Genomic DNA, 13,677 nt, shown 5'->3' with positions numbered 1-13,677 from the left:
GCAAATAATACACAACCTTAACTGGGCTAGTCTTCCTCTGCCAAGCTTGGGCACTTGCCCTAAAGGCTAAATACCTGCAAAAAGAAGAAGTGGGGGGGGGAGTCACCCTAGATGGACCTCAGTGGCCATTAGCCCGCTGCAGTAACCCAGCAGGATTTTCCTCATTTGCCTCCTTGTTAGTTGGATCACTCTTGTTTGTTTTTTTTAAAATTTTATTGGATGGGTCATTATACAAATATAAAAACATACACAGTTAACTTTCCATCATATTATAATACCCCCACCCTTTCCCCCCCCCCTTTCCGTTGACTTCCGACACTTTTCCATTCCCTTTATTACCTCTTAGATAAAATCTTAACCAAACTAAACTCTATATAAAATAATAATACCTATCTAATGATAAATACCATTATCTAACATTCCATATCTTTTAGTACTATCTATCAATAGTATCCAATAACCTACAATATAATATGCCCCTTATATTAATAGCTATATACTACATTCTAAGAATGGGTCATAGTAATATATTTTAAACCATTGCATATCTTTAGATAGCACTATTACACATATCTATCATATCTATAATGTTCAAAATTATTAATATCCTTTATATTGTTATCCAATTCATGACATTATAACCTAGTAAATTATAACATATTGTACCTACATACAGGGCCGGTGCCAGAGGTTTTGGCGCCCGCGGCGGCGTGTGCGCGCGGGCGCGCCACGGACTGCGTGATGACGTCATTGCAGACGTCATTACGCGCCGCAGGGGGGCTGGGCGGCGTGTGGAGGACCGCCGAGCGCAGAAGCTGTGAGCCGGGGCTGGGGCGGCGCGCGGAGGCTGCTCCGTACGCCGCCCCAGCAGCAGCTCACGGCTTCTGCGCCCGGCTGGGGCGGAGGAGCACGCAACGGAGCCAGCCAGCCCCGTGCTGCCGCCGCCACATGCCCCAGCCGAGCGCAGAAGCTGTGAGCCGGGGCTGGGGCGGCGCACGGAGGCTGCTCCGTGCGCCACCCCAGCAGCAGCTCACGGCTTCTGCGCCCGGCTGGGGCGGAGGAGCACGCAACGGAGCCAGCCAGCCCCGTGCTGCCGCCGCCACATGCCCCAGCCGAGCGCAGAAGCTGTGAGCCGGGGCTGGGGCGGCGCACGGAGGCTGCTCCGTGCGCCACCCCAGCAGCAGCTCACGGCTTCTGCGCCCGGCTGGGGCGGAGGAGCACGCAACGGAGCCAGCCAGCCCCGTGCTGCCGCCGCCACATGCCCCAGCCGAGCGCAGAAGCTGTGAGCCGGGGCTGGGGCGGCGCACGGAGGCTGCTCCGTGCGCCACCCCAGCAGCAGCTCACGGCTTCTGCGCCCGGCTGGGGCGGAGGAGCACGCAACGGAGCCAGCCAGCCCCGTGCTGCCGCCGCCACATGCCCCAGCCGAGCGCAGAAGCTGCGAGCCGGGGCTGGGGCGGCGCACGGAGGCTGCTCCGTGCGCCACCCCAGCAGCAGCTCACGGCTTCTGCGCCCGGCTGGGGCGGAGGAGCACGCAACGGAGCCAGCCAGCCCCGTGCTGCCGCCGCCGCCGCCCCCACACACCCCAGCCGGGAGCAGAAGCTGCGAGCCGCTGCTGGGGCGGTGCGTGGAGGCTGCGCCCGGCTGGGAAGTGTGGCGGCGGCAGCGGGGCTCAAGCAGCGCACAGAGGCTGCGCCCGGCTGGGGTGTGTGGCAGCGGTCGTGGCAGCAAGGGGCTGGCTGACTGGCTGCAGCAGTAGCTGCAACCAAGTCATGCCAGCTTCGCTGCGCGCGTCTCCACCCCCCAACACCCCTTCCAGCGCCCCTCCAGTGCCCGCGCGCCCGAGGCCACCGCCTACCTGGCCTCCATGGGCGCGCCGGCCCTGCCTACATATATCAATAAAATGGTATATTATCTCAAACTAGATTTTTTACCTCTAATAAAATATTATAATTACTACCTCTATATTAATTCAAAGTAACAGAACACCGTCCTCCCCTCAGAAAGTATCCAACGACCACACCTTCCCTTTAACGTTCCACTTTTTTTCTATATAGTTCTTAAATTTCTCCCAACTTATTATATACTCTTCCATATCTTCCTCTCGAAGTTTCCTCGTAAGTTTATCCATTTCAGCCAAGCTCAATGTTTTTAAAATCCAATCTTCCACCGATGGTATCTCTTTTGTCTTCCACAGCTGTGCATAAATTATCCTAGCCGCCGTAATCATAAAATACCATTATCCTGACCATTTTGTCAAAGTCTTCTAGGTTTATACATAACAATAACAATTCTGGGTTTCTAACAACCTTTTTCTTCAATATATCTGACATAGCGTCTACTATTTCCCCCCAGAAATGCTTAGCTTTTTCACACGTCCACCACATATGATAAAAGGAACCCTCATGCTTTCCACATTTCCAACATTTATCTGACATCTGACTATTTCCATTGGCTAGCTTTTTTGGCGTGAGATACCATCTATAAATCATTTTATACACATTTTCTCTTATCGTGGTACATGTTGATAGTTGGATCACTCTTGTTGTCACAATGGTAGGCAAGATATAAATGGCCCTTGAATCCTCCAGTTGCCAGCAACATAAGATTCTGGTTTAACATCAGGAGATGGTAAGGGAAATAGATAAAAACGACGGAAGGCATATTTTTAAAGGGTGGTAGAAGAATTACTGGCAACCGCAAAGCAAATTTCAATATTTAACGAATTACTGGCAACTGCAAAGCAAATTTCAATATTTAACAGAGCCTAAAATCTACAAGTCATTTTTCAAAAAATCACATTAGGCCCTTTGGGGTCTCCTGCTGAAGCACCGTAACTACCATTTCAGCCTAGAAAAGCGAAAGACAGATTGTTCATATTATAATCTTGCTGCTGCAGATCTGACCTTTTTTCCTTTTTTTGTTTTTAAAGAGGAGCATTCATTAACACAACAAGGTGATGCTTATTGAAGAATGCCGGATAATCTGCAGCACAAAGAACCAACCCGAAGCAACTGGAGTACAACAAAATGCTCCTGCAACAGAGCGTACCCAGGTAGGCTGATGGAGTCTAGAAGGGCAGTGGCTTTTTGCACTGTGCATGTTTTGTAAGTGGGTAAACCCTGAACAGGGGAAGGCCAGACAATAGGGTTCGAAGGGTGTAACTCTGCTTAGAACCGTAGTGTTAGCCACCTCTCTTCACACCCATTTTGTCTGCATAGAAACTCCTGGGAATGTGTCACAGAATCCCTGAAAACGGCACAGTATTTTGAGATGTGTTCTAGGCTGCAGTCTGAATTTGACACTGCTTCACAGTGGCCTACATCCCCTGCATCTGCGGATTGAAAGCTCAGTAATGACAGCCCCCCTTTCTTGGCATCTTCTACCATTTGCCAATATCCTTAATGTGGAACCCAACAGAATATTCTGAGGATGCCGGATATCTATGAATGGAACTTCAGGTGTATTTTTTTCAGGCCGTTAGTAAAGATGGACTGAATCTGTGTTGACCCCTTTCTCCCTGTGAATGAACTGCACTCATAATCAGCTTGGCAGAGAAAAAAGAGAGGTTACCTGTCTTTTTGACCACGTGAGCTAAGAGCAGCTGGTGTGTATGTGAATTCTCTCTGGGAAATTATGTGGAAAGGTCTGAACCACTCACTGTCCTAGCACCATGGCCCAATGGGTGCTGTAGGGCTTACGGCTGGTCTGAAAGAAAAGACATGTGGAGATCTGATCAGAGGTCTCTGCTAGACTGTCTAGTTATGCCTTGAGAAAATGTGGATTTCCTCAGAATACAGCGTGAAAACTGCTGACGTGAATGGACTTCCCATCTTGCTTATTTTATTAATCTACTTCATTGGTTGTTGTGGGTTTTCCAGGCTGTATTGCCGTGGTCTTGGCATTGTAGTTCCTGACGTTTCGCCAGCAGCTGTGGCTGGCATCTTCAGAGGTGTAGCACCAAAAGACAGAGATCTCTCAGTCTCACAGTGAGACTGAGAGATCTCTGTCTTTTGGTGCTACACCTCTGAAGATGCCAGCCACAGCTGCTGGCGAAACGTCAGGAACTACAATGCCAAGACCACAGCAATACAGCCTGGAAAACGCACAACAACCATCGTTCTCCGGCAGTGAAAGCCTTCAACAATACAATCTACTTCATTGTTTTGAGGTAGAGAGAATGAAGGAAGTGCCAAAGAATTGCAGAGCAGCAGAGGTTGTGCTCAAATGCTGCCAAGTGAAGAAAGCAGATTCCATTTTCTACACTCTGGTACGGCTAACTTTGGTATTTCCACCAAGTGAAGAAATAAGAACCTTGTGGGTGAAAATTTGAGCTCTGTGATGTCAATGGACTTTATATAGCACAGCAAGGATTCACTTTAGCCCCTCTACATGTTATATACAAGCTTCAGTAATTGGACCACTTCTTGTTCAACAGTTGCCAACTTCCACCCTGATCCAAAGCACCATATGTAGAGTAAGTAGAGAAGGTAGAAAGGAACCCAATTTGGATTGGGACTGCAGCGGGGGCGGGGGGCTTAGACCAAAAATAGTGATGAAGTCACAAAATCTCATTGTAATAATTAAATTTCTAGAAAGCGATCTGAAACAGGAAGAGGAGGGCCTACTAGAGCTGCCAATGCTGGGCTGCAAATTTCTTGGAGCTGTGGGGAGAGAACCTAGGGAGGGCAGGGTTTGGGGAATGGGGGTACCTCAGAGGGGTATAATATAATGCTACAGAGCTCACCCTCCAAAGCAGAAATTTTATTCTGGGCAACTGATCTCTGTAGCCAGGAGATCTGTTGTAATTCTGGGCTATATCCAGGCCCCACCTGGGGGATGGCAACCCTAGGTCCTACACCGGACTGACTTCTATTGGAGCTGTTTGAAAGAGCTCTACACAGAAAAAAAATCGATGTAATCTTTTTTTAGAACCAACAAACATGACACAAAACATTGTGCAAGCTAACATCTAGCCTGATAAGCTTGAAAGCTAGAATACTGTTTTGTAAAAGTTCAGTGGCACCTTAAAGAGCCAGGGTGGGTACTGGTTAGAGTGGGAAAACCAGGTTCAAATACATGCTCTGCCATTAAAGCTTGTTGGGTGACTGTGGGTCAGTCCCGTACTCTGACTGATTTGATTTATATTCCACCCTCCCCACAAGTGGGCTCAGGGAGGATACAACAGAGTTAAAACCACAATTAAAGTATAAATACAACCAGTTTAATTCAGTAAAACAGCACCCCAAAATGGCAGCTATACATTCTTGACCCCAGTCGACAGACTCCACTGGGTGGCAATAACTGGGTGAGCTGATAGATTAACCAGTGAGAACCAGAACAGGGGGTTGTGTTGCCTCCCCCTCCCCCCCATAGGAGACTGGCCAGGAGGCTTGTCCCTGTTCCAGCATCAGCCATATGCCTGGCGGAACATCTCTTACAGGCTTGGCGAAAGGATAATAAATTACACTCTCAACCTAAGCTACCGTACAGGGTTGTTGTGAGGATGAACAGAGGAAAGCAGAATTATGTAAGCTTCCCTGGGTCCCCAGTGGGGTATAAAGTAAGTTAATAAATACATTTATTTCAGTGATACCATATCTGAGGAAGTGAGCGGTGACTCAGGAAAGCACATATAGATGGATTTTGTGGAACTCTTTCACACAAGCTCCAGGGCAGGTTTTTTAAAAACATTTTTTCAAAAACGTTAATTATTATGACCAAATTTTAAGACTTCGTCCCAATTTTTGGTCTAAGCCTGCTTCACACAAACTACTCAGAGGCAGTCGAGGGCCAGGGCTGTATTAACCCATGGCCGTGCCCGAGACTTTCAGGTATTTCAGGCCCCCTCCAGCACTTCAATCTTTCACCCCACTACAGCTGGCAGCCTGACCCTGGTACAGTAGGTACTAGACCGCAGTACATAGCCCTGTATCCCTTTTGAGGGTCTTTTGAAGAATTCTATTCACAATTTAAAAAATATTTTCATTGCGGGAGTAGAACTTTTCCGGAAAGCACATATGGGGGTATAATTGTTCAGTCCTGTAATACTTTGAAGTGAATAAAATTATATATATATAAATTTACTGATAACAGTTTTACTATAAGAGGCAATTTGTTCCACTTCAATAAGGAAGCAGTTAATTATCTTATTAACAGAGGTTATATAAGAGAATCAATTAAGCGTAATTTAGGTGGAGTTGTGCCTCAGCCCCAAAAACTGAGGGCCCCCCCTAGTAACTGCGGGGCCCCTAGGCTTCGGCCTAGTCAGCCTTAGGAATAATCCAGCCCTGCTGAGGCCCCGCTCCAAGCCACGCCACATTCAGGTTTGTGTAGATGCCGCGGCCCCTCATGCCGCCTGAGCCGAGAAGGGGAACCCCTTGGGGTCGCTGTGGAAGGGGCTAAAGGACGCCGCCAAGGAAGAGGCCTCTCCAGTCCCCACAAGGCCGGGCCTCTTTGAGGGGAAACGCCGCCTCAGCCGCCCCTCCGTGGAACCCCTCCGGCCTCTTTTCTCCTCAAGACCCCGCCGCGGCCGGGAAAGGGGGCCTGGGCGGCCGCGGCTCCTCCCTCGGCTTTCTCAGCCGCGGGCGGAGCCTGGCTCGCCTCGGCCGCACGAGGGATGGCAACGGAGGCGGCGGCGGCCGAGGCCTGCCGCTGAGGCGAAACTGAACCACTGCGGGGCAACGGCCGGGCGGGCAGGTGAGCGGAGGCCAGTCGGCTGGGAAGAGGAAGGAACGGGGGCCGCGGCCTTCCGACCGGCTCCGGGCCCCGGTTGGCGGGGAGAGGGTGGGTGCCGAGGGGCCTGGCGCCGGCGAACCAGCCGCGGGGAGCCAAAGGAGGCGGGCGTGGGCTGCGAAAGAGAGGGAAACCGGGCTGCTTTCTGGGCTCTGTTTTTGCTTTAATTCAGGGATAGATCCATAGAAGCACCAATAGAAGGCAGTCCAGTTTAGGGCCTAGGGTTGCCATCCTCCAGTTGGAGCCTGGATATATCCCAGAATTACAGCAAAAATAGAGTGTGTGTCTTTTTTCCCTTTCCTTGTGGTATTTTCTTTCCCCAACCCAGGCCTTGATCAATTTTCTAGGAGTTACTCCCCCAATGTAGGCGCCAGACTAATTTTTCAGCCTTCAAGGTATTGTATTTGATTGCCCCTATTTTCTAATTAGGGCTACCGCAAAACCGACCACTAAACGCTTCACAGTTTTTCGTAATTGGATTCAAACTTACTGCTGTATGAGTCATCGAGATCAAATCGAGCGTGGATTCTCCTTAGAAGCGAAAGTGAATAAAGGGAGATCTTCGGATTTTGGTTACATCAGGAGGAGGCAAGATTGAGTGGAAAGGACAATAATGCTAGAGAAAGTGGGGAAAAGGAAGACCCAAAATGAGATGGACTTGATAAAGGAAGCTACTGTCTCTAGTTTGAAAAATCTGAGCAACTCTGTTAATAACAGGATGTTTTTTTTGAAGATCTTTCATTCATAGGGACGGCATAACTTTTATTATAAGTTGGAAGCGACTTGGCAGCACATAACACACACACATAAGATAACAAAAGTGTTGAGGTATTTAAATAGCTATGGGGGTAACCCTGGCTTGTCACCATAATAAAATAACTGCTGAAAGTACTAGGTGCTGCGATGAAATTTCTAGGCCAGCTGGTACTTGGGATTTGTCCGGCCTTGGTGTAAGCTTTTGTGGACCACAGTTCACTTGGTCAGTGGTGCAAAGTGCTCTCTTTAAATGGTAGATACTTTTTAAAAATTTAAAATATTTATATGCTACCTTTCTACCCAAATAAGCCAGAGTTTACTGGGGGTACACCAAATGAAACAGAAAAGTCTTCACCCGCTGGCAGAAGACCATATTGGGGATATGTTGTATATGCGAGCTGCTGTGTGTGTGTGTAATGTATATGTATATACATATGTGTGTGTGTGTAAGAGAACGCATAATGGTACTGCATTCTGTTGAATCAGTCCATGAAGACCAGGATTATCTACAAGCAGTGGGGTACGCAGTGTGACTCAATGCAACTGTAAAAGGTCTGTGAGGGTTCTTAGATGAACATAGTATAAACATAAATGATCACTCGCAGCAACAGTTACGGTCAATAACACCATCTTTCCTAGTTTTTGCTAAGCTACATTTGCCCCCTAAAGTGAGAGGAAACTTGACAGTGGAGGTTTGAACAAACAATAAAACTTCTAAATAAGTTCTCATTTAGTACTTTCACATCAGAGTTCCTTTGATGAACACTAACCTTCTTCCCAGTAGACTGCCCTAGGTGGAGATCATGAACTTGCTGTGTATGGACTAGTTCAGAGTTAGGTTGGTGGTGGGGGGAAGTTTTTAATTTCATGGTAGAATTGCTCAAGAGTTTCCTTACTGTGGCTGTAGCCGGTGAAGTTGTCATTGATCTATCTCAGGTAGAGGATAGGTGTCTGAAGGCAGAAACTAAGGAAGTATGCTTAGTCAACCAAGAACGTGTTGGTATACTCTGAAGCCATGTGCGTACTCAAGGCGGTGCCGTTGTCATGAAGAGCCAAATGGTTTCCAAATCTGAAGTAATGATTTTACCCACAAAGTGGTGGAACTAGGTGACCAAATATGCTGTAGGATAATAAGGGACAATAAGGTGACCAAATATGCTGTAGGATAATAAGGTTTGTAGTCCGTCTTTGTAGGATGTGTTTGAATATGAGCTCCCACCCCCAATATTATGGACAGAAGCATGACTAATATTGGGCAAGAAGGTGAAACTTGAGGCAAAAAATTTACATACCCATTTTGAGTAGGGCCCTGACTATATTCTCCTAAAATATCTGAAATCGTAGTTACATAACATCTTAATAGTATTACAGCATTGATCGTTTTTTTTAGTAAATAGTGATTGTTTTTGCAACTGCTGAGTCTGGGCAAGGGAAGAATTAGTAGTATTACTTGAATTCTGATAACTTAAGAAATGCCTATCAGCACTCTTCTGAAATACAGATTCTAAAAATCCTGTTTTAGTTGAAAGATTTTTTTCAATTTCTTGCTAGGACTGCATGAAAAGAAAGTTGAACTTCTTGAACTATACCCATATTATTCTCTGAAACGTTGTCTTTGTTGTTATAGATTGCAATGGAGCTTCTTGAGGAAGACCTGACATGTCCCATTTGTTGTAGCTTGTTCGATGATCCACGCGCACTACCATGTTCACACAACTTCTGTAAGAAATGTTTGGAAGGGATCCTAGAAGGAAATGCCCGAAATGTGATTTGGAGGCAGTCTCTCTTCAAATGTCCCACCTGCAGGAAGGAAACTACAGTTACAGGAGTCAACAGCCTGCAGGTTAACTATTCCCTAAAAGGCATTGTGGAGAAATATAACAAAATTAAGGGAACAACAAAAATGCCAGTGTGTAAGGTGCACAGCGGCCAGCCTCTCAACATTTTCTGCCAGACAGACACACAGTTGATATGTGGTATCTGTGCCACTCGAGGAGATCATATCAAGCATATGTTTTGCTCCATTGAAGATGCCTACTTTCAGGAGAAACTTGCTTTCGAGACCCTGTTCCAGGGGTTTGAAATATGGCATTGCGGGGATGCGCTTTCTCGACTGGACACCCTGGAAGCTAGTAAGAGGAAAGCTCTCCAGATGCTGACCAAAGACTATGACAGGGTGAAAGATTTTTTTGAGAAATTACAATATACCCTGGAGCAGAAGAAGAACGAGATACTTTCAGACTTTGAGACGATGAAGCTAGCTGTTATGCAGGCTTACGACCCAGAAATCAACAAGCTGAACACTATCATACGAGAGCAACGAATGGCTTTTAACATTGCGGAAGCCTTTAAGGATGTGTCTGAACCCATTGTGTTTTTGCAGCAGATGCAGGAGTTTCGAGAGAAAATCAAAGTGATCAAAGAAACCAGATTGCCTTGTCCGACCGTAGACATCGACGCCACGATGAAAGATTTTGATACTAGCCACTGGGAGCAGTTTAAACTAGCAGATGTGGACAAACTTTCTTTACCTCAGGAGAAAACTGCTTTCATCCCGCCACTCTTTTCACGCAAGTTTGTTGTGACCGCTTTTCTTTCCGTGCTTATCCTTGCTACCATCAGAATGCCGTTCATGGAAGCTGTACGCGACGCTCTCCTGCACTGGAAAGCTCTTTTCTCGGCATTTGGCTCGGGGTATCTGGTTTACCTAACAGAGGTAGTGGATCATGCTGTGTTCTACTGGGAGAAAGTGACTGATGGTGCTTCTGTGATGAGTGAAAAATGTGTAAACTGCGCCCTTGTGATGTTGGAAAACGTTGCTCAATTTGTCTGCAAATACAAACTTTTATAGCTGCCGTTAGTGCACAAGAAACCTGACCTGGAAAAAGTGATTGTTTGTTGTCTTTTTTTAACTAAGTACACTGGGCATTGATAAGCTGGAGTGGGTTTTTGAAACTCTCTTGGTTTTTCAGGAACAGATGTGGTTTTCCGAGGTTCATAAGTTGAAATATTTAATATCTTCTAATTCTAAGGGGGGTGACTTTTAATGGAAACAAGTATACGTCTATTCTTTGGGGGACTTTTGTATGTGAAAGACTCAGTAGATGTATGTATAATGTGAATGAAATTCACACAGCAGAATATCTAAAACTTTTTATAAAATACAATAAACTTCAGTTAATCTCAAAGTCAAGGAGATCCTTTGGTAATGACTGATAATGATCTTAAGAAATAGATTGGAGTGCCTACTGTATAAATTATAATCATGTATACCACCGGTCATGCTTTGAAAATAAAGTACCTATCATTAAATAAAGTACCTATCATAAAATAAGTCACAATCTCCTGGTAGGGTGTGTATGCCCAAAGCAAAGAACAAAATGTGTAGTATTTGCTTTTGAAAATCAGTTTCTAATTAGACTTTCATTCTAAACAATGTATGTCTCATTAACTTTAAAGGAATTTTACTTACAAGAAAGTACTGAAGATAAGCATGTACTCCGTCACAAGGTGGAAGAAATCTTTGCAGCACCTTGATAAATAATGTATCCCTAATTTGGTTGTTTGGGGGGCTTGGAGAATGGAGGAATATTCATTTTGCATCAAACTTTGTAGCTGGTTTTAGAGGTCACACTTGGTGTGGGACAAAATATAAAAAACTACAGGTTTCTTACCTTTAACTGAGGTCCTTTAAGTACTTGGTTTCTACTCCTGTGTAAGGCAACATTTGGAGCTTCCCAGAGCTAGAAGTTGTTGCAATAGCCCTGCTACCTGTACATGTCCCTTCCTGTTCTGTTCTTCTGGGCCACTGCAGAGACAAGTAACCAGTGGAGTAGATGCAGCAGGAAAGTGGCTGGTTTGTGTACATAGGTGGCCGCTAAAGGGCATCTGTTACAAGTAAGTAACCTAGGTGGTTCTTTTTGGGGGCGGTCTTTTCATATTGTCTGTGCAGACCCATAAGTGGAAAACCAGCAAACGGGCTTAACTGGTGGAGGATGCAATCACAGTCAAGAGAATAAACCATTGAAAAAGTCTATCAGCAGTTGCATCTGTGCAGTCTTGCATCTAAGACATAGTAATTGGTAACCCCTGTTCTGTGATTGGAATCCTTCTGCAAAAGACAGGAGGTAGCTCACAATGCCCAATGACAGGCAGGCAGAGATTTCTTAGCTTATTATACAGCCTGATTGTAGAAATGACCCAGTATGGCAAACATGAGTGAGTGCTATCCCTGGATAGTTGCTATAACACTGGGAAATGAAACTTTGAATGATGCAGTGGTTCTTTGTCCTTTCCCCTTGTGTAAGCAGTCGGCCTGGCCTCCACCATCTTTTAATAGCCATTCAACATGCCTACTTGTGAAAATCACAAGACCCCTGGATTAAAATGGCAGTTTGGATTGCAGCCAGGGGAATTCTAGCTAGCAGTTGCTGAGAGCCAAGCTACAAGTGACGCCTGACACAGGTTGGACACTTGTCAGCTTCCCTCAAGTTTTGATGGGAAATGTAGGCATCCTGGTCTTGCAGCTGTAATGGAGAGCCAAGCTGTAAAACCAGGATGCCTACATTTCCCATCAAAACTTGAAGTAAGATGACAAGTGTCCAACCTGTGTAAGGCGTCACTTGTAGCTTGGCTCTGAGTCCTGCCTGGGAGACCTAGGCATGAATGGAATGCTGCATGTAAATGCGGAGAGACCAGCGGTGATTAGTTTACATGCTCTCCAGCCCCAAAAGGAATCCAGAGCAACAAAGGTCTTGCAGAGTCATCCCACTTAACACATTCCCTCCTTCCGTGATGAGATCTGCTCATGATTGAGGAGAAAATCAACTAGCGTTCATAAGTATTTATAATTCATTCCTGGGAAGGCACATTACACAACTTAATTCATCAACTTAGCTCTGGTGAAATCAAAAAGAGTCCAGTAGCACCTTTAAGACTAACCAATTTTATTATAGCATAAGCTTTCGAGAATCAAGTTAGTCTTAAAGGTGCTACTGGACTCTTTTTGATTTTGCTACTACAGACTAACACGGCTAACTCCTCTGGATCTTAGCTCTGGTGGACTCCATTAAGCCCTGTTTTTGCGCAGTTCCAGAAGAGACTTTGCATTCTCTTTTACACACCCTGGCAGCTAGCAATCAAGGTAATCAAACTTTTTGTTACTCCCAGGAACTGACTGTTGGAGTCTTTGTTCCAATAGCTAGGTGGGCTCTCCCTATAAGAGTAGTGCCTTTACCCCATTCAAATCATGCACACTTAGTGGATCTGAAGTGCTGCTCCCTTGAAGTTGCCCTAAGCCTCTTGCTCTTCTGGCCAAGAATGCTGGCATTAGAAGCTGCTCTAACCCTGTGGACTGGACTACGCTTCAGGATAGGTAGATATACTTTGCTCCCGTCCCCACTCTATTCCAACTTTTGATTAGCTTCCTAGGACTCCGCGCGTGTGTGTAACCATTTTATTAATTACTCTTGTATGTGTGTGTGCATTTTCCTCTTTGAATAAAATACTGCTCTTGGAACCTAAAGCACCAGCCTCATTGGCTGTCTTGGAAGGGGCCCCGTAAAAATCGGTGGAAAAGATCCCATAGTTACCGCCTCTCGCATAGCCATCTTCCTTGCTGCTAATTCCCTCACTCTCTATTACTTGCAAGGAGACTGATTCAGGTAACACTTGAAACTTGGTTTTTGAGGACTTTTTAAATTATAGCTCGGTGTCACAACTGACATTGGTGGACAGCTGAATCTGAGCAACCTCTGTGCAAAAATACTCAACACTCATGGTCCCTGCATAACAATTTACAGCTTACTAAAAATACAGATGTTGAGGCAAGGAAATAGCGTGTACTGGCAGACAAAAGTTACCTCCACCACCTCATGATTATAATCTATTTATGGGGAAGAGTAGGCTATACATTTGTGGCATTCAGAACTACATTTATATTTGTAGCGGAGCCTGTTGTGTTTGCATGACTGAGGGAAGCTGAAATAAATGGATATTGGTGCTGGTGGAGAGAGAAGTTAGACTAGTCCATCCAGTATCAAGACCAGGGGTGGCCAAACATGCTTAATGTCAGAGCCACATAGAATAAACGTCAGATGTTTAAGAGCTGCAAGACATGATGCATTGAAGTGACTTCAGATGAAGAGGTAGATTTGGGGGAGTGTCCTGAAAGTGACATCACAAGAAGGG

At 45.8% G+C, this 13,677-nt stretch overlaps 1 protein-coding gene across 2 annotated transcripts; it reads left to right on the top strand.

Annotated features, from left to right (window-relative positions):
• Window positions 1-6,608: 6,608 nt before the first annotated feature.
• Window positions 6,609-10,794, top strand: TRIM13 (tripartite motif containing 13). Of its 2 annotated transcripts, none has more exons than XM_054982364.1 (2): window positions 6,609-6,696; window positions 9,116-10,794. In XM_054982364.1, exon 2 carries the CDS (start codon window positions 9,122-9,124, stop codon window positions 10,337-10,339), a length of 1,218 nt encoding a protein of 405 aa, XP_054838339.1. In that variant the 5' UTR covers window positions 6,609-6,696; window positions 9,116-9,121; the 3' UTR covers window positions 10,340-10,794. The 2 variants fall into 2 exon arrangements, with proteins under 2 accessions (XP_054838339.1, XP_054838346.1); XM_054982371.1 differs by lacking the exon at window positions 6,609-6,696 and adding an exon at window positions 6,724-6,783.
• Window positions 10,795-13,677: the final 2,883 nt, after the last annotated feature.

This window comes from Eublepharis macularius, chromosome 1 (assembly GCF_028583425.1).
Source record: "Eublepharis macularius isolate TG4126 chromosome 1, MPM_Emac_v1.0, whole genome shotgun sequence".
Classification (NCBI taxonomy): Eukaryota; Metazoa; Chordata; class Lepidosauria; order Squamata; family Eublepharidae; genus Eublepharis; species Eublepharis macularius.
This window is presented reverse-complemented; position numbering and strand designations above follow the sequence as displayed.